General features: G+C 41.1%; 1 protein-coding gene across 2 annotated transcripts; it reads right to left on the reverse strand.

The window, feature by feature from the left end:
• Positions 1 to 2062: 2062 nt before the first annotated feature.
• On the reverse strand, positions 2063 to 21582 carry GINM1 (glycosylated integral membrane protein 1). Of its 2 annotated transcripts, XM_071549346.1 has the most exons (9): positions 21374 to 21582; positions 11450 to 11509; positions 11176 to 11272; positions 8186 to 8337; positions 6716 to 6872; positions 5819 to 5949; positions 5053 to 5163; positions 4765 to 4928; positions 2063 to 2991 (listed from the first exon to the last, which is right to left on the reverse strand). In XM_071549346.1, exons 1-9 carry the CDS (start codon positions 21482 to 21484, stop codon positions 2883 to 2885), a joined length of 1092 nt encoding a protein of 363 aa, XP_071405447.1. In that variant the 5' UTR covers positions 21485 to 21582; the 3' UTR covers positions 2063 to 2882. The 2 variants fall into 2 exon arrangements, with proteins under 2 accessions (XP_071405447.1, XP_071405448.1); XM_071549347.1 differs by lacking the exon at positions 5053 to 5163 and having other exon boundaries at positions 21374 to 21565.
• Between the last annotated feature and the right edge of the window lie 8 nt (positions 21583 to 21590).

Raw genomic sequence — 21590 nt, forward strand, 5'->3', positions numbered from 1 at the left:
CTGCATCCCTGAGGGAACCTGGTATGATGAACCCAGAAATGAAGGAAAGTTCAGGTAAGGATACAAGTGTTTGCATGTATAGACTTCCAAAGTGGAACACAAATTTACTTCCTTAATTTCAGGTGGATAGCCCTGTGTGTCAGAGTTAAGAACATGATGTGGTATTTTGAAGAAGTGGTTTCTCGTAGTATTTATTTTTCTGTTGGTATGTTAGAGCGGACCTGTCAGTTGTGTTGCAGATTTCATAATTCATAGTAAGCAAACAAAATATTCAATCTGTCCCCCAAGTGAGAAGGGAAAGGAAGCATGCTTTGATCCTTGGAAGCAGTCCAGTAAGGGGCTGCTTAGACTGAAAGTATGATATATTTTGAGAACTCCTAAAGTAAACCTCATTTTAAAAGAAGTAGTTTACTTCTGAACCAGCCCAGTTCACTGTGAATGAACAAAATGAGCACCTCTGTAATATGTGGTAGAGGGAAAGAGTGGAAGAGGCTGAACTTGTAGCTCAGAGGTTCATTTTGTTTTGGAACACACAGTATGGTGATAAGTGCTTCTGAGGGCAAGACAGAACACAAAGGGCTGCAGTGACACCCATAGTTTGTGAGGAGATAGGAGATGTTGCTGTTCCTAAAAACCTACTGCCATCCTACCAACGGGGGTTTTTTTGGGTTTTTTTCCAGTCCTCTGTACCCCCACCTTCTTGTTCCTAAAGGACACTTGAATCCTTATCAGTTCATGTCCTGGAAAAATGAAACCTACCATGACTGGCGTGCAGGACAGTTGTTTTTTTCTAACTGCGTTAGTTGCATAAGGTGGTTTTTAAATCAATTTATGGAATAGTTCAGAGTGGTCCCAGCTCAAATTAGCACTCCTCTGAAAGGTACAAGACTTATGATTTGGGAAATCCCTGTGCATGCTAAAGCAGAAGTGCTTTAACTATTTTTAAGAGTTCGTAGCTCCAGCTCTGTAAAACAGAAACTTTGGCAGTTACTGTGTTCAAGATTTGAAGTAGTTTTAGAAATTCATTAGTGATAGTAGTGCTTCTTTCCCCCTACTTTGTAACTTTGTAGAACACCATACTGAAGAGGATTACTGAGCTCATGGAAATAAGCCAAGTTGTGAAGCAGTGCCAACACGTTTCCAGGCTTAATTACTCACTTGTTGCAGCTGTTTAGAAGAGTTAAATCTCCTTGTTCCTGCACACGTGCTTGGTTTACAGTTTCATAAGGAGGGATGCAAAGAGCACATGCAAACAGCTGCCAGGTTTCCATCTGCAATGCAATTCATACTGTGCTTGTGCACTAAGGAAGAGCTATTGTGTTTCTTGTCCATCCTCTTTTTTTTTTCTTGAAGAAGCTCACTTCAGCCTTATACATCACTTCTACTTGAACTATGCTAGTGAAGGGGCCAAGGATATGTTTATCAAGTGTAAAGAACATGAATTTCCACATGCAGAGAGGTCTGCATACAGCTGTTTGAAGAGCTGCTCTCATCTGTGCAGTCACCATTCCCATGCTAGTCTTAGCAGTTTCCTCTTCAGCCATGGATGACAACCCCTCTGCCACTCTGAAGGTGCTAGAAAAAAAAACTAAAACTAAAAAAACAAGGGCAAGTTTGAGCAGTGTCCCTGTTACCTTGGGCTGATGTGTAGTGTACCGCACTGCGCTGCTGGGTGGTGAGTTTCGGTTTGGTTTTTGCAAGGCAGGTCAATGTTAGAAATGTTCCTTCTGTCACTGCAGTGCTGCTAATTTAGTGAGACAATGCCAGTTGTTCCTGTCACAGGCCAGCTGTAAGGACCAACATCTGAATAACTTGGATCCCACTGAACTTATGGCAATGTTTCCTTAAGGTGGAGGAGGGGGGAATCTGCTGAACATGGGTCATTCTCATCACTCAAATGATAACTGTGCTCAGTCTAGTGCCAGGTAGTTACAGCTCTGAAGTTTTTTCCCAGTCATTCTTCTGACAAACAGTTTTAGTTAATAAGAACAATGAAAAGCTAAAAACCAGCTAAAATGTTTGGCAAATTGCTGTTTTATGTAACTATAGATGCACACATGAATGCAGTGTAATAAACAATTTACATGTTTATTTGAAAAATGTTAATGGTACAAACTGGCATGGGCAGACTGGGCCTACTTAGCAATAGTAAGCCAATATTTCTGTACTTCTGTGTAATTTTGCAGAATTTTCATTTTCTTTTGGGACCTCACATAGTACTGCTGTCACAGATATAAAAAGCACACTGGTTACAACTGCTAACAGTTTTTATGAGTGGAAGGGACCATAAAAATGTAAAGTGCTTGAAATACAAATCTGCATTTTTAACTTTTGCTTTGCATATATAAAATGTCACATTTCTTAATTAACACAAATGTTGGGTAGTGGTATCTTCCTTGCAAGGCACACTTGACCCTATGAGACCTGAGCCAGGTTGGGCAGCTTTGCTTAGGCTTTTGGCACAGCTGATGTTTGCAATACTCCCTTGTCCTTTTCCAAAGAATGTTACCTGCAGACTTAAGGACACACTGAATTGCATCATCTCACTAGTCAGAACAGCTGACCTGGTTTATCTGTGGGCATGAAGGCAGTCAGCATCCTGTCCGAGGTGTGGAAAAGTGACTTCACAGAAGTTAAAACCAATGCTAAGCCCTCAGAGTGGAAAGCTGTTCTATTCTGAAGCTTCTGAAAAGGCCGCTTGTTTATGGAGAGGCACAAGGAAGTCAGTTTTGGGCCTTGGCCTGAGTGGCCCTTTATCAATTAATCAACTGACTTAAGTTTTCTTAGTAGGAAACAAACAAAGTATTTAAGACCAAGTGCCAAATGTCAGGTCAACTAAAAGTGTGTTTTGAAAAACCAGTAACTCCAAAGTAAATACAGGATTAAGTACATGCTTTCTCAGCTAAATTATTTTTCCTCTCTGGAAGATCTGAAGGCAGGCTGATGGCAGTCACAGGTACAAAGCTGACTTGATCCAGGAGAAGGATGCCTCTGAAAGGTAAGATTACCTGGCATTAGAAAACAATTGTGTGTTCTAAAAACTAGATTTAAAGTCCCCAAACTTAGTTTGAACCAATGCATCAGGTATTACCCTCATAATACATCTTTTATGAAGACACAATGAAAACTGTTTCCAAAATGTACTATCTGTTCCTGAGGGCTCCCTTCACTCAGTTTCTACATCTGAAATGTCAGCAGAGTAGACTCTGCATGTTTAGTTTCATAGAAGCCTAAAACTGTCTGCTGTCAGGAGCTACATCTAATTCTCCAAGACTAGCTAGAACCTCTAGTTTTATCAGTGTACCATAGAACAGCATTAAAGACCTGGGATGAGGTCCTGACATCTGCAACTGTGTCAGTCACCGAATGAGATCATCTGCTCATTCTTCCTGGCTTATAATCATGAATTAAACCTTTAGCATTTTTTACAGGACCACTTTACATAGGTAGCAAGAAAATAACAATGTGGTTTCAAGGTTGTAGGGGTTCTTTTGTTGGTTTGCTTTTTTTTAAATGGGAGGGGGTGGCACAATTCCTTTAAACACTGATAAGCCAAGCACAAGCCCCATGTTGCCCAGTTGAAAGAGGAATTACTGTATATTGGCTCCTCTGCTCTGTACTTTGCCACGGACAGGCCATGAGACACTTGGATGAACAGTTTGCTGGGATTAGATTTACCTTCCTAGTTCTACTTCAGTTTCACACATGGAGGTGTTAAGCTACTTACTGCTGTGGGAAGTACAGAGTGTTTCTTCAGTTTTTCTGCTTTAACAAGTGAAGCATTCCCACACACCTGACAGCACACTGTGTGAAATGTCAGGGGAAAGCATGGGCTCTTTGGTCACTGGAGTTTCCAGCCTTTCAGATCTTCCAGCCCTCCAATTTTCTAGCTTTGTCAGAAGGACTAAGGACACATATTCCTGAGTGGGTACATAAATTAACTGCACACACGGCCATTCAGAAGCACAGTTGATCAGCTGCATTAGAAGACATCAGCTGTGGTTTTTGTGGCTAATGAAGCACACTATGCTGTCAGTCACTTCTCAAAGAACATACAGTTCGACAGCATAGGTCTTCCAGAACTGACTCAGACTGCTTTAAAATGCACATGCTTGCCCATTCCAGCACTAAATCTACACTGATTTCTTAACTACCATTACTAATTCATCTTTCTACCCCTTGTTCTGAGCACTTGCTTTTCTGAAAAATCCTAGTGTTGCTGGTAACAACACCAACTGAATGAAGAAAGCCATCTTCAGGCCACCAGCCTTATTTATGACCTTTTGCCACCAATGCCAGCAACAATTACTGTGGCTGGGGAGCTGCCTACAGAGGTAGGTCCGCCTTGGAGAATTCCTGCACAAATCTGCAAAGACAAATTTGAGGCCTTTCAGAACCGCTGTGACAACTCCAGCACAGCAGAAGTATGAAAAGATTTTAGGATGTTGGAATTGTTTCGCTCTAGCTTCTACCCTCTTCTTTTGGAGCTACATTAATGGTGTCTCACAATGTAGTCCTTAGAAGAGCTGATAAAAATGTGGCAGTAGGACAGCTCAACGAAAGACATTTCCAATGAAATACTTTCACATGTTTCTCTGAAATGCCTATGTGTCAAAAGTTCACTGGAAATGGAACATTAGCAGTAGCTTTTTCACTGAATTGTTGCTACCAGCTTCCTACAGAATGGGACTGCTTCTTGGAAGACTTTTTTAGTTAATGTTTTGCCTTCATCACAGCCAAGAAAAAAAAGCAAAAATTACTTACTTTTTTTCACAGGAAGGGAGAATCACCTTTAAGACTCTGATAACAAGAGCTGCTCCAACAATTCCAACTACAACAACTTCCATGAAACTAAACAAGATGGGTAAAGATCGGAACCAGAATTTGCACAACCCTTTTCTCAAGTCTTCCACCCACTGGCACATCACCTACAAGTCACAGAGGTAATAATAAAAAGACAGGTTGAAAAACAAAGCTGGTTTTGTAGCTACTGGTGATACATGTAGTTTCATGATGACAGTTTTACTTTAATTTATGTATCCTTAAACATACATAAAAGCAGCATGGAATTGACTGGTGACTTGGATCTCCTCCTCCTTCAAAATGTGGAACAGGTGAAGGTTTAGTCCTCTGCTCATCCTGTAAGAGTTGTCTGAGAGGCCACTTTGGAAAACAAAGGACACTTAAACAGAGAAGGTGAAGGGGCAGCTGTTTGTCCACAGAGAGCTATGACACCATGATGGTGCACAGCAAGGGAAGGGTTACTGATGGCCTAGGAAAGGGGTAGCACCTTCTCTGGCCTATCTGTAACTTTCAGTCTACCATTTTGGCCCTTCTGTCTCAGCAGGTTTTAACTATGGTTGTTTCAGCCACAGAGGAGGCCTCGAAGCCCATCCTTACTTGAGCTGAAACTGAAACTTCTCAAACTGTTAGAGTGTTTTTTACAGCAGGTCAGACCAAGGCCCGACTCTCATAGGGGTAAGCACTTGAGCAGAGTCTGGAAAAAAATGATGTAATTTAAAGCTAAGCAATATTTGAAATTGTCATAAATGTTTAGCCTGGTATAATGTAAATATCACAACTGACTATCATGAAGTATCTGGGAGGTCAGAACGCTGCAGGATTTAGAAGTCCATTTGATTCCTACTGGAGTAAAAAATTCCAACAGTTTGTCACTGCTGAGGGGTAATTTAGGAAGTGGTTGGGGTTTTTTTTAAGGTTCCTAGAGTATGTCTGTAAAAGTCTATTCATCTTAGTAGCTTGCTCTCTTTAAAGGTACATACTAATAATTAAAAAAGCAGACAAACACCAGAAGTACCCTGTAAGAAGATGGAGGTTCCATCCTAAGAGGGGTCTCTGGTAACTTGCCAGGTAATGCCTCTTCATCTACTGTAGTTTCTGCTTGCCGGATGAGGTACTGACTGGTAGTTTGCAGTGGATCTTGAGGATCTGAAGAAGAAAAGCTAGATTTAGTGCAGAAATTTCTTTTTATTTGACTCACTATTCAGGAGAACAAAGACATGCCATATTTCTATAGTTACAGTATGGTTCTCACACATTCACAGCAAGAACACAGAAGACTTTTACCTTTTTTTTTTTTTAACTTGAGTAGTGAACTTGATAAGAAGCAGAAGCAATGTTGCAGTGCAGCCTTTAGCTATGCCCTTAGCTGCAAATTTCAGCTCTTGCCAGATTAAAGAATGATGAATTAGATCAAAATATTCATCTCTGATTAAATCCTTGAGCATTTTTGATTAAACAAAACTGAAATAAGATTAAGGTATCAAATAACTTCTCTTGCTTTTAAGGTATTCAAGTTTAATAACATAAAACTGTTCTCTCATTTGGAAATGACCCAGACAGGTATTTCCTCTACAGTTTTCTTTTTCATTCTCAGGAAAAAAGGGGAGCTTTAGAGAAACTTCCATTGTAGATCTGAGAGAGAAATTTATTCCTGTCAGATGTCTGGATTGCAAATTGCCAAGTATCAAGTGCTTCATAAGAGAACAGATTTGAAAACAAACTAACAAAATACCGAGAATGTAGAAGAGTTGAATTTAGATGTTAAAAAAACCCCACACCACATAAAACACTTCCCTGTTAATGAGAAAACTGCTTCACTAAGTAAAACATGGGAATAATGATGCCCTTTTACCCCTGTAAAGCAATACATCAACTATGGATGAAAATATTATGTAACAGCTCAGAGAAATACCTTTTCCTGAGAGGTTGGGCAGTGTAAATAATATGTCATTGTCCCTTGGGATGGAATACAGCATGCTCTCTTTCAAAGGGACAGTGTAGTTTGAATGTCTAAGTACTCTCAGGTCCTTTACTAGAAGATTTATTTCTGTTACTTCTTCTTGCTGAACCTGCAAGAGATGCGAACATGTTGATATCACTGAGTTTCAAGTGAGACTGAAGCAGGCTGGCAGAGAACATCAATACATTATGAAGACTCCAAGCAATTAAGAGGGAGACATAGGGCTGTTATAACATGAATTAATATTCTTTAACATACCACACTTCTGTACACTATACCACACTAGAAAATACGTTGAACAGACTGGCTGTCTCTCCTTGAAAAAGCATGTGGCAGTCACTCCATGGACTTGTAACCAAGTCTTACATAGTTCACTCCTATTCTTTCTCAGGGAGGCATTTTAGGGCATGGAAAACTCAAGTATGTAGTGAAAGCACATGTGATTAGTGAAAGCATTGCTGAGGCAAGACAGACACTTCTTCTTTTGAGGTAATGTTCCTTTTTTCAACAACAGAAAGCAAAGTGTCACAGCATTCAACAGTGTCCTGCTTGACACAGCCTTCTGTCTAAACTAGAGAGACATGGATTTGAAAGATAGACCACTCACTGGATAAGGAATTGGCTGTGTGGTCACACTCGAAGACTGGTTCTGTCTAACATGTTTGTCAGTGACATGGACAATGGGATCCAGTGCGCCCTCTGCAAGTTTGCTCGTGACACCCAGCTCTGTGGCGCAGTCACACACTGGAGGAAAGGGATGGCATCCAGGGGGACCTGGACAGGCTTAACAGAGGGGCCTGTGTGAACCTCACAAAGTTCAACAAAGCCACATACAAGGTTCTGCACTTGGGTTGGGGCAGTCCCAAGCACAGTGAAGGACTTGGGGGTTCTGGTGGATGAAAAGCTCAACATGGCCAGTAATGTGCACTTGCAGCCCAGAAGGCCAACTGTATCCTGAGCTGCATCAAAAGCAGTGTGGCCAGCAGGGCAAAGGAGGTGATTCTGCTCCTCTGCTGTGCCCATGAGAGACTGCTTTTGATTTAAAGGAACAATTAAGGAAATAGCATTAGCTTTCTGGTTGTTTTTACCAGCTCCCTATGAAAATCTGAAATGCATTGTGATGTCTAGTTTGAGATCTGAAATACAACACCACTTATTGTGTAACAACTGAATCAAATCAGAATATATTAGGCTCCTACCAGTGGGATAAACACCTTAATAGAAAAACTACAGACCTTTCAGTGGGGTTTTTCATTAAAAGTAAAATTTTGACATGATACAGATCCCTGTAAAAAATACTACATGATGAGCATGCTCTAATTACCAGAGAGGTGCAAGTAAACCTTCTTTTAACCCTTGGTAAATACTTGCCTCTCCTAAATTAAAAACAAGCAGAATGTTTCACCAAGGCGATTTTTTTACCTGTTTTCCATCAATTTCTATCACTTCCTCCTGAACAACGATCAGCTGCAAATCAGAACTGGATGCCAAAGGCCACTCATGAACCATGATGCGAACACTGACGGTTCCCAGGCGCTGCTGATCTGCTAAGTTATCCAAGTTTCCATTCTCCACTGTAAACACACAGTATCAAGATTTTCAAAGAGAAACCACCCCAACCAGAAAGTAGTACACAGCCATAGGGAAAACTGTTACAATTGGGAGATAGATGTCTTTGTGCATGCAGCACCTGAATGGAAAAGTCAGAGGACCAACAGCATCAAACCAGAGATGCCAGAACAGTGGTACTGAAGTCTGTATTATGCTGACGTCCTTCCAGTAACAACTGTTATAAGGAGTAGTAATCTGGGCAACAGGTAAAACAGATACCATGATTTTTTAACCAGCATATCACCAAATCAAACCCAGAGCAGGTCTCATGATATAGAATGGCAGACAACAGCAGAGCTGTATGATTCCCCCGACTGAGGGAGTTTGCAGAGAATGTCACATCCCTGCCTTTGAGGCATTTAAGCACTCAAAGCAGTGCTCTTTGGCTTGCCTATTGCTGTATTCTCATTTCAATTGTCCAAAGGACTTCTTAAGAGTAATGCCACAGCCCACCCAGTCACCTGTGTAAACATCTTGATTTGCATAACATTCCCCTTCCTCTCAATACAGAAACAAACACGCTCTTTTCCAGACACACTGCACTTACATTCAAGATTAGTGCCAGTTCCCTCATACATATTTGTCTGTCTCCCCCTCTCTTTTCATATGTGACTGGTGAAAGCTCAAACTCTCTTTCTACCTAAAAAGCTTTCAGCTATTTCAACAACCTAATATTCCACGAGTGCACACAGAACTGCCTTTCAGCCCTGGTGGTTTCTGCATTGAATTAGTGTCCTCCCAACTACCACACCTCTATTACTGGTGGGGGCACACTTGAACTGAAGTGCTGGAGAAGTGGAGGACTGGAGATGACAGATCTTGCCAGCATGCAGATAGCAAGGTACATGAACTGAGACTGAACTGGCCCCTATTACTAAGCCACTGGTGCTGTGTGTTTGTGTGTTACAGCGCTGAGCCTGGGAGGGAACGTGGGGTAAGGCTGGACCAGCATTTCTCTGTCTCACAGTAACAACTCTGTGTGTTCATTACTTTTATGCTACCAGCCCTGTCCTCATAAAGGTATTTTGCTATTTTAAACAAAGAAAAATACTTTTTGGCATCATTTAGCAATCTCTTTTGTTGCAAAAGTAAGTGGCAGAAGGAAAGAAAGAGAAAGGTTCTCTAGAGTTGTGGGCCAGAGCACTAACCTAGCTGCCGAATGTCTTCTGTCTTAGAGCAGAGAGCACACATTAAAGGACCAAAGCCTCTAAGATGCCAAGCAGCTGAAGCTCCCTGTGGTCCCAGCTTTTCATCTGTCAGGCTGCTTAATCACCACTACATTCAACAGGAGGGAAAGATACGCTTCCAAAATTGACCTTTGTGGGAACTTCAGGTGGACATACAGGGATATCTAACAACGATGTCAAAACAATGCTATTCAGAACACTAATATTCAAAAGCATGACTATGAAGCTCAAGTTTCATTTTTATATACATTCAGGAGTATTTTCCCCCTCTATTAACCTTGATATTTCTTTATCATTTTACGAACACTACCTGAATCTGTTGTCAACGATTAAGTAAACAGTGTAAACACTACATTACAGGTAACAGAGACAGGTACTGTGCTGAGAACTCAGACCCAAACACAGAGATAGAGAGTTCCAAGTTCTTAGCTTCCAAGTCAAATCAGTATTTTCCTCACTGTTTTAGATTCACATTCTTAATTGTAGTCACTGCAAGCTACACAAATAGGATTTGGGAAATTAACAGAAACTACAGGAGAGTGCTCAGGAGCTCTCAGAATTAGTCAATAAAATCGTATCTATTTTTTCTGGATTGAATTATTTTGCATGTAAATGACATTTTGCCATGGCTTTCTCCCCTAGGATAGAAAAAAATAGAAGCAATAGGAACATAACTATCCTAGAAAAATAGAAATTGATTACTGCAGTCCCTCTACAGAAAAGAATTAGTGTCAAATTAATAATTGATCATGCTTGGGAAAGAAGGGTTCAAGCAACAAGGTCATGGCTCGGAGAAGCAATGTGAAAAATCATTAGTGCTCTGTAAGTAAATGTCTGATGAGGATGACCTCAGAAACCATGCTAGAGGTTGACTGCACCTGATCCATCAAGAGATTGTTCTGAATACAACAGAAGCTAACATCAAATGACCATAATGGTCCCTGTGTAATTAATTATACAGTATACTCTGCGCATCTCAAAAAAAATCACAATACTTTCTGGTCTTTCACAAAAAGTGTAGCATTGAATCAGTGGCAAAGTAGAAGTTTCAAGATAATTTAAAGTCATTAACCACTGCAGGACACTAGCACAACTGCAGTATTTGTGCTATCATATCCTATGCAGCAGAAACTTCTTTGTTCAATAGACACAGAAGTGAGATCATTAAAAGATCTTCCCAACCATTCATACTTTTGTTATTGAATCTCCTTCTGGATATATGCCAACCAACCCAGGGACATAGCCATTAGCAGGGTGGAGTCCCATCCTTCTGTTTACATTGTCTAGCTTGTCCTGCAAAACACTTTCTTGAAAAGACAGGCAGACTTTGGATTGCAGATTAGACCATTTACACAGAAGCATATGAACGCAACTTGAGAACAAGGCAGTAAGATTTTTTTGACCCATTTTAATACCAATATTGTCCTACCTTGCGAAATTATTGTTATATATACACTTATAATATCTAAAATTATAATGTTTCTACAATGCTCAGATACGCAGAGTACAGAACACATAGTCATCGTAAGTCTTGGTTACTAGATAACAGGGAAGCCAAAGACCCATGGGGAAGGAGGAAAACAAAACAAAAAAACAGGAAAAGGGAATACTCACATATTACTGTTTGACATGTTATGTGGGCAACCCCGCTTTTCATAGGAAAATCATTTACATATACCTGTCCATTAATATAGGTGATATTAAAAAGAACCTGAAAGAAAGACAGACAGAATGAGTGTATGGTTCCTGGCCCTATCCTACAGTTCTGCACTCAGAGGAACACACTTCACACCGACTGATGTCAGACAAAACAACATATTTGCATCTGCATGCAGACTTTGTTTCACTGCATATTAATTCACTGAATAAATAGAAAAACCAGACAAACCTGTCCTTTGTGAAGTTCTCCATTGGCTTTCAACATCATAACACCGACTCGGATTGTTTCCTGGAAAAAAACAGAAGAGACATGAGTTTGACAGAACACATAAACCCTTGCAGAGCATGGGCAACTTGCATGCATTGTCCTCACAGAATGACTATCGACGATCGACAGAGCACATTCCCAGACTTTCTACTCAGCAGACAGCAGAAAGAGGAATATGATTACTTTTTTAATGTAAGGGTTGGTTTGGTTTTTTCTCCACCTCCTTTTAATAAAGAAGATTGATGAGGAAGAATGATATCTGCATGCCCCTATGTACACTTTGGGGTTCTTTAATAAGGATAAAATAATAATAATCATAACTTGTTTCACAGGGATATAATGTAAAAAGAAGTCTCTCATATGAGCTGAAAAATAGTAGACAATAGAATGAAAAAAATAAGTTTATTTGTAAATGTTTTTTAAGCACTCCACTTAGTCTTGAAAGTAGGTATGTAAGTATGTATGTATGGCCAGACTTCACAAACGCAGATTTGTGAAGGGCTTTCCCCACGTGGGCGTGCCCTTCCAGCCTGCGCAGTGGATGTTTTAGGTGAGGCACAGAGTGTGCAGAACTGGCCCCACCCTTTAAGTCCTGAGGTCCATTTGCCACGGCCAAGAGAGCTTGGACAGTGACAGTAAAGTCCTTGGGACTGTCACAGCACCCGGCACTAACCGGGGCTGACCCTGCTGAGCATCCGAGATGTGACGGGATGGGATGGCAGGGAGGCATTGAACTGCCAGGGGACGGTCCCCTCTGAGACTCAAACTCAGGTCCTTGGGATTCAGAGTCCAAAGTGCTCTCCATTACACCAGAGGACTGCCCAGTAGTCTTGAAAGTGAATCTAATTTAATACATGCTAGCCTATCGTAAAGAGCATTCAGCTTTGTCAGTGTCAGCAGTAACCCTGTTTCTTTTCCTTGGTTATCATTCCCAAATTATGCCACACAGGACACCTCAAACTCACAGCCAACAGGGATTTGCTTCTTTCAAACCCCAATTGCTGGAATTTATTGACTCATTCATTCTGTCCTCTCATTTTCCTGTTGTAATTTAAGGGGCCGTTTTGCAGATGGAACTTTAACTCTCCCAGCTCTGCTCCTAAAAAAACTGCACACAGAAGTCAAATTGCTCTTGCACATTGCCAAAAGTAATGATTGCCACCTAGCTTTCCTGAGTCGCCTCTTCAAAAATAATGTTAAGCTCCCTATTTGCCATTTGGGAGCGTTAAATGATTCTAACAGCACTTCATTTTCCTCCAGAAAACATCTCCATACCTTCAGCATCTTCTTTAGCTCTGTTGTTTCAGTCATGGTTTCATACCCAACAGCAAAAATAAGTCATGACTCAATAAATTAAGTTCAACTCACACCAAATTTTAGATAAATAAGTTAATAAATGAACTATATAAAAAGGCTTTTCATTTGGGATTGTTATAGAACACTAAATTTTCATCCAGAAAACACTTAAAATATGCAGTACCTAGCACAACACGGTCCCAATTCATTAACAGAGAACTTCTGAAATGTAACTATAATGTCAAAAAATCCTTAAAATTATGGCTGATCAACAGTATACACAGGTAACCAGGACTGTCAAAAACTAAAAAACAACATCCAAGTCTGAGTCAGCAGAAAATTATGAAAATATAATCAAAATTATGCTTTCAAAATCTAACACATTTAACCTTTTGGTTGCAAGTGACTTGTAATTGATGCTTCAGACACATTTGTCATATCAGTAGGAAAACACTCTGACCACCAAGGCCAAAGAGAAATCTCTTCCTTAATGCCCTTTCTAGGAAACAGGTCTTTACACTGACTTTTCTTCAAAACTTAAATCCCAGCTATTCAAAGCAAATGAAAATTACCAAATTACTGAGAGAACTGGAAGTCTGTAACTGAAAATATAAACCAGATTAATAGTATAATCATAGGATGTATTCTATTCTGTCATCCTGTAATTTCCCTCAAAACATTTATTTTCTGGTAATGTTTCAAGAATTCTGTATATTAATAATAAAATAAAAATCCACCAGACTTTTACCTCTTTTAGCTCTTAGCATTCAGAGCTGTATATCTTTTATACCCTCAAACTGTTTAACAGATTACTAAAACTTTGAGTCATTATTTCCTAGGTTTTTCTATTTTCTGGGAATTCAAAGGGTCCAAAAGATGGATTTTCCAGGCAGTCTTATTAGTCATTCATTTTTTAAGCCTTAAGTGAAATTTGAGGGTTTTTATACAGGAAGTATTTTGCAATCTTTTTTCAACATCTACAAAGGAACTAACTGAGACTATAAAAGGAAAATGACTGATGAAAAATAGGAAAACCCCCTCCCGCTTCTTTTTAATTTTAATCAAATGCTTTATTTGAAAATGAAGGGCATGAAGCACAATAGATACGCTCAACAACTGAGTGCTAAATGTACAAAGTGAGCTATATACACGATGTTTAATTTCCTTCAGAACAACCGTCAATTCTGCTCATGTAGTATCCACATGAGCAGAACTGAATTTGGGAACACACTTATAACTCACACTTGAAGAGCATATTATATGTTTAAGAAATTAAATATGATCAGTAGATCATTTCTATGCTGTCAAAGTTACAAAAATTAGACCGTTAACATGCAGAGAAATAAAGACAGTTTAACCACTTGCTGCTTTTGCCACTGAGTGTAGATCTCTCTTGCAATTATTCTTCCCTCTCATTTTTGCCAAGTCAGGGAACCCATTTAACTCATCAAATCAGCACAAAAACTTTCCCTTTTTAGACAGGCTATTTTTCTGTCAGTTGAACAAGCAAGGAAAAGCTCGACAAGCAGAAGAGATGCAAAAATGCAGTTGAGAGGAGAGAGCCAGGCTAATCGTTCTGATGGCCACAGCCTGCTAGATTGGCTCTGCTGCATGGTCTGCCTGTCCTTGCAGCATCTCCTTGGGAGATGTCTGTCCTCACCATCATCACAGGAGATGGTGATGCACAGGTTCATAAAGCTCCTCAATAACACAGAGAAATTATTAATCCTCCACTACAGCAGCTACACCATGACTCTTATAATTTTGTGTTCACATGCAATGGAGAACTCATATTCTTCCATTCCTAGTCTGTTCATATCCAGATCCAACAAATTCTGCTCATACTTTCCCATATTCTGTATATCCACTCTCTTGAGTCGTCATATGTTCTTGTTTTGCCTCTTCACTAAGCAGTCTCACAACACTTGATGCCAGTCCTGCTAAGAAACATTTCAAATAGATCTCGAAGTTTTGGTGCTAAAAATTAGTTTTAATTCTTCTTGCTCCACACTTCCTGATCTGATACAGTAATATCACAAGGACCAGACAACAACCAATTTTTTGGAGTCAGAATCAACTACATCAATGTCATTCCTGACAGATGTATTCTTAAAGCTCTCCAGTGATGCCCAAAAATTTCATACTCTCCTTAACTCTTTACTCCAGTACTCAGCTACCCTTAAGATTAAACATTTTCTCAGTATCTAATCTGAAGCTTCCTTGCTGCAATTTATGAACAGGTTGTTTATTACTCTTCTTAATATCTTCCCAGGAAAATAACTGTAATCCATCTCTGCCTTCCTGATTTTATGCTAATGATTTCAGCTCATGTAAACCTTCCTTGAAAGCAAGTTCCTCACTGATGTCTTTCCATGGCTTCCCACTGGTCTATCCTGCAGTGCTGCACCTAAAACTCAACAAGTTCTGCTGTGGCCAATCCTCTTGACCCTACACACCCCATACCAAAATCTACACGAGGGCATGACCCACAGGATACATGCCAAATGCAATGAAAAGTCAGGTAGGAGAGCTGGGAGAAAGGAAGGGACTACTGCAAGCAGCTCACGGGAGAGCAGAGCACCATCCCAGCTGACCCACTTTCACTCACAGCCAGGAATGGGTAATGCATGGCGTTCCCCATTATCACAACTCCGTTTGGTACCCCCTCAATATCTGCAATAAGTGCTCAAGAGCCATATGCTGTTTATGCTTACTCTTACTAAACTGGGAGAGAAACCAGACCTAGCAGGCCAATAGCTCTTGTACTAGGCTTTCATTATGAAATGCCCGGCCTGACATGCAATGCTTGCTAGAAAATGCTGCAGTGATAATTCAATACCCATCTTTCCAATCCTGGGGTTGAAGACTCAAAGACTTATGAAACATCCTTTCATTTCAACAGAGAAAGGTTTTTTTTATGGTACTGTAATAAAACTCACTACTTCAGGGAGGGAGAGAAGAAGGCATTTTATAGTATTTTATAGATACATCTTGTACTATGTACTTCAGTCCTAAGAAAGGTAAATAACCCTACAGCCCTTATTTTGTGTATCAAAAGCATAGTAAGGCAATCCTGTAGTAACAAAGTCACTGAGACCAGGATATGGGTCCTCTGCAGGAATCCACAACATGGCACTGTCAAGTTCTGGAGAAGCCTGAAGTATGAGTGTAAAACTTGTTTGTGTAACTTACAATACAGTTTTCAGATCGGCAATATCATGAAGGTTCACATGAATTTCAATCCTGTAATTTAAAAGGTTCTGAGTTCACTGGAATACTTGAGAAAGCTGCACTTTGACAGAGTCAGAAACAAAGGACAGCCCCAAGAAGCAATTCAGGTACCTATGAATCAGACTGTGCTTTCAGCTTACCTGTGACACCCATTCCATACTTCACAGCCCCTTATTCCTTCCTGTACTGGTAAATGCCTTCACACAAAACTCCTATATGCACGAAGAACAGACCTATCATTCTTAATGCTCTTATAGGATGTAAATGTGTGTCTTGAGTTTTTCTACAATTTCTCATCCTTGTTTTCATGCTCCAACAGTGATACTTACAGTGGTAATGGCCATAGAACCTGTAAAAGAGGACAGCACTGCTGCCATTCTGTTCTGGTACAGCTAGGCACCAGCAGTGCCAGTGTGATAACACATATTACAGTGAACTAGTGAAATTTTGTGAGCTTGGGTCAATAGAGATAAGCAGGTAGTGAAAATTTCCTAATGCTTTCATTTTCACATGTGCTGCAACAGAACTCAGGGGTGTTAACTGGGGCAGTACCATGGCAGTAGCAGCAGAAGAACAAGATGGGGAAAAGATGGCAGCAAGGACAACAAAGCATCCGGCATAAGTTAAAAGGGAATATTCATCAATTCTCAGAGACTTCCCATACTAACACCACAAAAATGTACAGAGAACATTTCACCTAATCTTGCTCTTTATGAAAAACATCTCACAAGACAAAGCTGATGAGTGTAATTCTGCATGAACTTCAAACAGATCTGATTAAAGAATAATGAGAAAACTTCCACAGGCAGTGAGTACCAGATGGGGTGCACTGCACAGCTTCTCGCAGTACAGGGTAACTGTTCAGTCCTACACAATGACATCAGTCACTCAAATCCCATTTAGCCGCTATGGGCAGCCCACTTAAAGCACAGCTGTTCTCTGCTGATGCCCTCCCAACAAGGCCCTTTCTCTGCACTAGAAGGCCTGTGGGAAGCAGAGCGAGCAGCACTAGGAACAGATGGCACAATGCCTTTCAAGATGGCCAGCTGTACAGAGACTTGAAGGCAGACAATTCTCTCGCAGCCATTACAGAGGCACTATTGCGATATCCTGTGTGCAATCAGAAAATATAGAGCCCAATGGAGGGGGACTCTCATCTTGCCAAACAGATAGACAGATAGACAAAACTAACAACTTGTTTCTAAATTTAAGATGAGATTATGTCAAAAGAAGTGTTTGAACAGACAAATAAAACTACCACACAAACTCATACCATTTGAGTTCTGGCACTCATATGGACAACTGGCTCCATATAGCGTAACTATGTATTTGCAATCCAGGGCTCTGTGATCAATGTTTCACATAATTCTTTGATCAGACTGAAAACAGAGCTAGGATGAGTATTGACTGCAATCAGGCATAACTGAGTTAAGAAATAATCGTGGTACAAGTTTGACATGGCAAATTAGATTTGACAAGTTTGCAAGATGATAATTAGTTTCTCACATTTTACAAAATTTTAGCATAAAATCTCCATCCAAGTTTGGCATTATTAAACTGCACAACAGTCTTTAGGGTAAGACAACTAAATCCATGATTTGTGTAACTAACTGAAGCTGAACTATCTTTGCTTGTTCAGAAAAGCAACATAAAGCAATAGCATCATTTTATATTTTTATATTAACACTTATATTCCTTCCTTCCTTAACAATGACTCTTACTACAGCACTGCTTATCCTTTCCTTTGCATTACCTAGGTTACTAGAATGAATTGCCTTTGTATTCTCCCTAGTAAATCAACACATACTATGAATATTTTACCAGGAGTTTTACAGGTGAATACTCAGGCTTATATGCCTGAGACATGGTTGCATCATACTGCTTTAATTTAATCAAATACACATATGAAGATGATGTCAACTCTTTTAGGCATGAAATTCAGAACACATGGCAGGCTAGCATAAAGCAATGGAAGAAACATTTCAGCATGTCACCATTAACAAGGTTCTTCTTTGATTAAAAATACATTACTCTCACTGCATCAAATGGTGGTTGATGCAGTGAAGATTATTTTCTTGTGCTGTGAAATAATCCATTCACACAGAGGTTTCTTGCAGTCCACAAATAATATGAAAACAATTTTTTCTTCAGGCAACTGAATTAAAAAGAAAAAAGTCTGTTAGGCAAGTATGCCATTTAGAAAGAACTCTGCTAGCCTAAATTATCGAGAAGTAAACGGGGGAAGCAAACAACTAACATTAGCATTTAGCACACCATGCTTTTAGCCAGTTCCTATCAGCACATTAAAAAAAACACTCTAAAGCACAAAACCTAATTCTGACCTTGCACCAGAAATATTACTTTAATGGGAAGGTCGTTGTCTTATTGCATCATTCCCTGCCATTTAAAAAAAAAATAACAAAAGAAATCACCCTAACTTTGTCTAAATTCAAACAACCTGTAATCCAGTTTTACTTATCCAAATTTCATGAGGAGAAAGCAAAATCAAAAGAGACATGCCAATGTCTAAAAAAAAGGTCCAGATTTCAAAACAGCTTATTTAAGAAATTACAAGTATTGCACAACAATGGAGGCGTTCACATTCCAGAGCTGAACAAAAGCATTTCAGCCTTACAAAATGCTATTCCAAAGGTTCAGGGGGGTTTTGTCAGTCCTTCCACTATGGTTTCTATAGCACCGCTGCCATCAGTAAGGAGGTAAACTTTAATCCCACATGGAAGAATTACAAAATGTGAAGCTGTCAGTAGTGTGAGTCCAGAGGGCTCAAAGAATTTAGAGCACAGTTGTGGTATCCAGTCAAAGCAAAGTTGAATATGTTGATGCTGCCTACTTGCAACTAGTGTGGAGTCCCAAGCCATTCAGAGGAAACAACACTGTTATTCTGACCCCATCACCACCATCATTAACCTTGTGGCTTCTGTAGGCAACCTGACAGCATAGTATTCCCACTCTGCCTATTCCCACTGCCTGGGCACTTCCATTCCTACAAGGCCATGATAGACCAGCTCAGGCTCAAAAAACATCAATTCTTCTAATCAAACCTTTCTCATTGTTCCTTTCACATCAAAAGTGGTCCTGTATGTACAAAAATAAAAGTGCAGGAGAAAATGCCAGGTGGGTTTTTCTTTTTTTTAGATTTAAAAAGAAAAGTAGTAAAGTAAAAATCTGTATGTCCCCTTTTTGACTCTTAAAAGAGATTTTCTGCATATACTTATGCCACCACACTAGTATAAAGCTAAGAGTGCAGACACTTCCAACTAGCAAAAACTGACCCCAGTTAGTAAGTCAAGCTCTACTAGAAATCTAAAACATACCTATTCTATTTCTGACTCCAAGCTGCCTTTCACAGGACTGTCCCGGCCCCCCCGTGTCATGCTCACGCTTTCAGATCCAAAGATAGCACACACAAATGTGCCTCCACATCTTATACAATTGCCAGCTGTGGCAAACAACTTCATTGCTGCTAAACTGGAAGTTTTGGTGTGGAAGTGTCATAGTTTCTGGGCAGAAGATAAGCAAGAACATAGGTCTATATTATATTCTCACTTCATCTGTCTTTTGGCAAATTCAAGCTAGCACCCCCTTTCTCTGAGGGATAAGCAAAGTAGCCATAGACAGTTCTCTGCTGTCTTTGGCACACCTGACTTCAAGCATTTGTGCACTTTTAAAGGTATCTGAAGATCTAGATCCCCATTTTGAAATAAAAAATGTCTCTTCAAAAGTTCATACAGAGAAGCAGAAACCAGGAAGTAAGGCCAGGAATTCTGCTTTGCAACACAGGATGTGCCAGTGCAGGATCTCTGTCAGGCTTGCCTGGAAATTTAAATGACTTACATAAAATCAATAAATAATAATCTGGATGTAAAAAAGTCATAATAAATGTAAGTCATGTAACTGCAACTTCACATTGGCTACACAAGTGACTACAAACCCCACATATCTCTCCCCTCTTTGAGATCTCACACTTTGAGGTTCACAATTACAACAATCAGAGAATGTATCTGGACATGATTCAAGTGCAGACAGAAGTACCCAGTTCTCTTCTGTAATTCTAGAGGTCAGAGCTCACCTGGTCCTATGGCACATCCTTTTATTCCCACTGAAAAGACTTCCCAAGCAATACCCTAAACATTCCTTCCACTCTTTAAAAAGCCAACAAATTTTAAAATAACGTTACCAAGATACAGCATAGATATTGGAATAGAAAAAGAGAGAGCATGATGCCCTGTATATATATATATCTATATATGTATATATACATATGTATATAAATACAGATATATATACACACCAATACATCAAAACATTTTTCTTGAATCGATTCAAGAGTGCAGAACTCACTAAGAGCAAACACTAACCCAGCGTACTGTGTACTTCTACAGCACTGAACCATCAAGGTGTGGGCGGCCAAGCATGAACATACAATATAAACACATCTACAATGCACAGAAATAACTATCTCCCCTCTTCACCTGCCAGGTATTTGTTTTGGCACATCAAATCCCGTGCAAATGAACCATTAAAAGCGAGGGGGTAAACCCTGCTCACCCCTGGAAGGGACAGGGGCAGGGGCAGCGAGAGAGACAGGGAGAGGTGAAAGGAAAGGAAGAGGGAGAGGGAGAGGGAGAGGGAAAGGGACAGGGAAAGAGACAGGGAGAGGGGAAGGGAGAGCGAAAGAGACAGAGAAAGGGACGGGGCAGAGAAAGGGGCAGAGACAAGGAAAAGGACAGGGAGAGGGGAAGGAAGAGGGAGAGGGGCAGGGAGAGGGACGGAGAGGGACAGGGAGAAGGACAGGGACAGGGAGAGGGACAGAGAGAAGGGAGGGGAGAGGAAAAGGAACAGGGAGAGGGACAGGGGCAGGGAGAGGGAAAGGGACGGAGAGAAGGAAATGTACAGGGAGAGAAACAGGGGCAGGGACAGGGAGAGGGAAAGCGATAGGGAGAGGGAAAGGGATAGGGAGAGGGAAAGGGCCGGGAGAAGGGAAGGGAGAGGGACAGCGACAGAGAAAGGGACGAAGCAGAGAGAGGGGCAGGGACAGGGAGAGGGGAAGGGTGAGGGAAAGGAACAGGGAGAGGGATCGGGGCAGGGAGAGGGAAAGGGGCAGGAAGAGGGACGGGGCAGAGAGGAGGACAGGAACAGGGAGAGGGGACGGGGCAGGGAGAGGGACAGGGCGAGGGAGAGGGGAACAGGGAGGGAGAGGGGAAGGGGCAGGGAGAGGGGAAGAGGGAGGGAGAGGAGCAGGGGCAGGGAGAGGGGCAGGGGCAGGGAGAGGGGCAGGGGCAGGGAGAGGGGCAGGGAGAGGGGCAGGGAGAGGTCCGCGGCTGTCCCCGCGGGTACCTGTCCCAGCGGCGCGGCCGGGCCCATCAGCGCGGCGCTCAGCAGCAGCGGCGGCAGCAGCAGCGACAGCGGCGGCAGCAGCAGCTCCCGACGTCCGAGCGCCGCCTCCATCTTGCGACCCGGGAATTAAAACAAAGTGAAACATCAACAGGCGGGGCCGGGAGGAAGCCGGGGAGGCGGGAGGGGCTGGCGCTGCCCCGGCCCTCCCGGCCCGTGT

The sequence above is a fragment of the Pithys albifrons genome, chromosome 2 (genome assembly GCF_047495875.1).
Source record: "Pithys albifrons albifrons isolate INPA30051 chromosome 2, PitAlb_v1, whole genome shotgun sequence".
In the NCBI taxonomy this organism is placed as follows: Eukaryota; Metazoa; Chordata; class Aves; order Passeriformes; family Thamnophilidae; genus Pithys; species Pithys albifrons.

Excerpts from the sequence above, each read along its gene's own strand:
- GINM1 (XM_071549346.1), bottom strand. The coding sequence starts at position 21,484 with ATGGAGGCGGCGCTCGGACGTCGGGAGCTGCTGCTGCCGCCGCTGTCG. Across the intron at positions 6,873-8,185 it reads TAGAAATTGATGGAAAACAG|GTTCAGCAAGAAGAAGTAAC; the intron begins GTAAAAAAATCG and ends CATCTCTTGCAG. Across the intron at positions 5,950-6,715 it reads GCCCAACCTCTCAGGAAAAG|ATCCTCAAGATCCACTGCAA; the intron begins GTATTTCTCTGA and ends TTTCTTCTTCAG.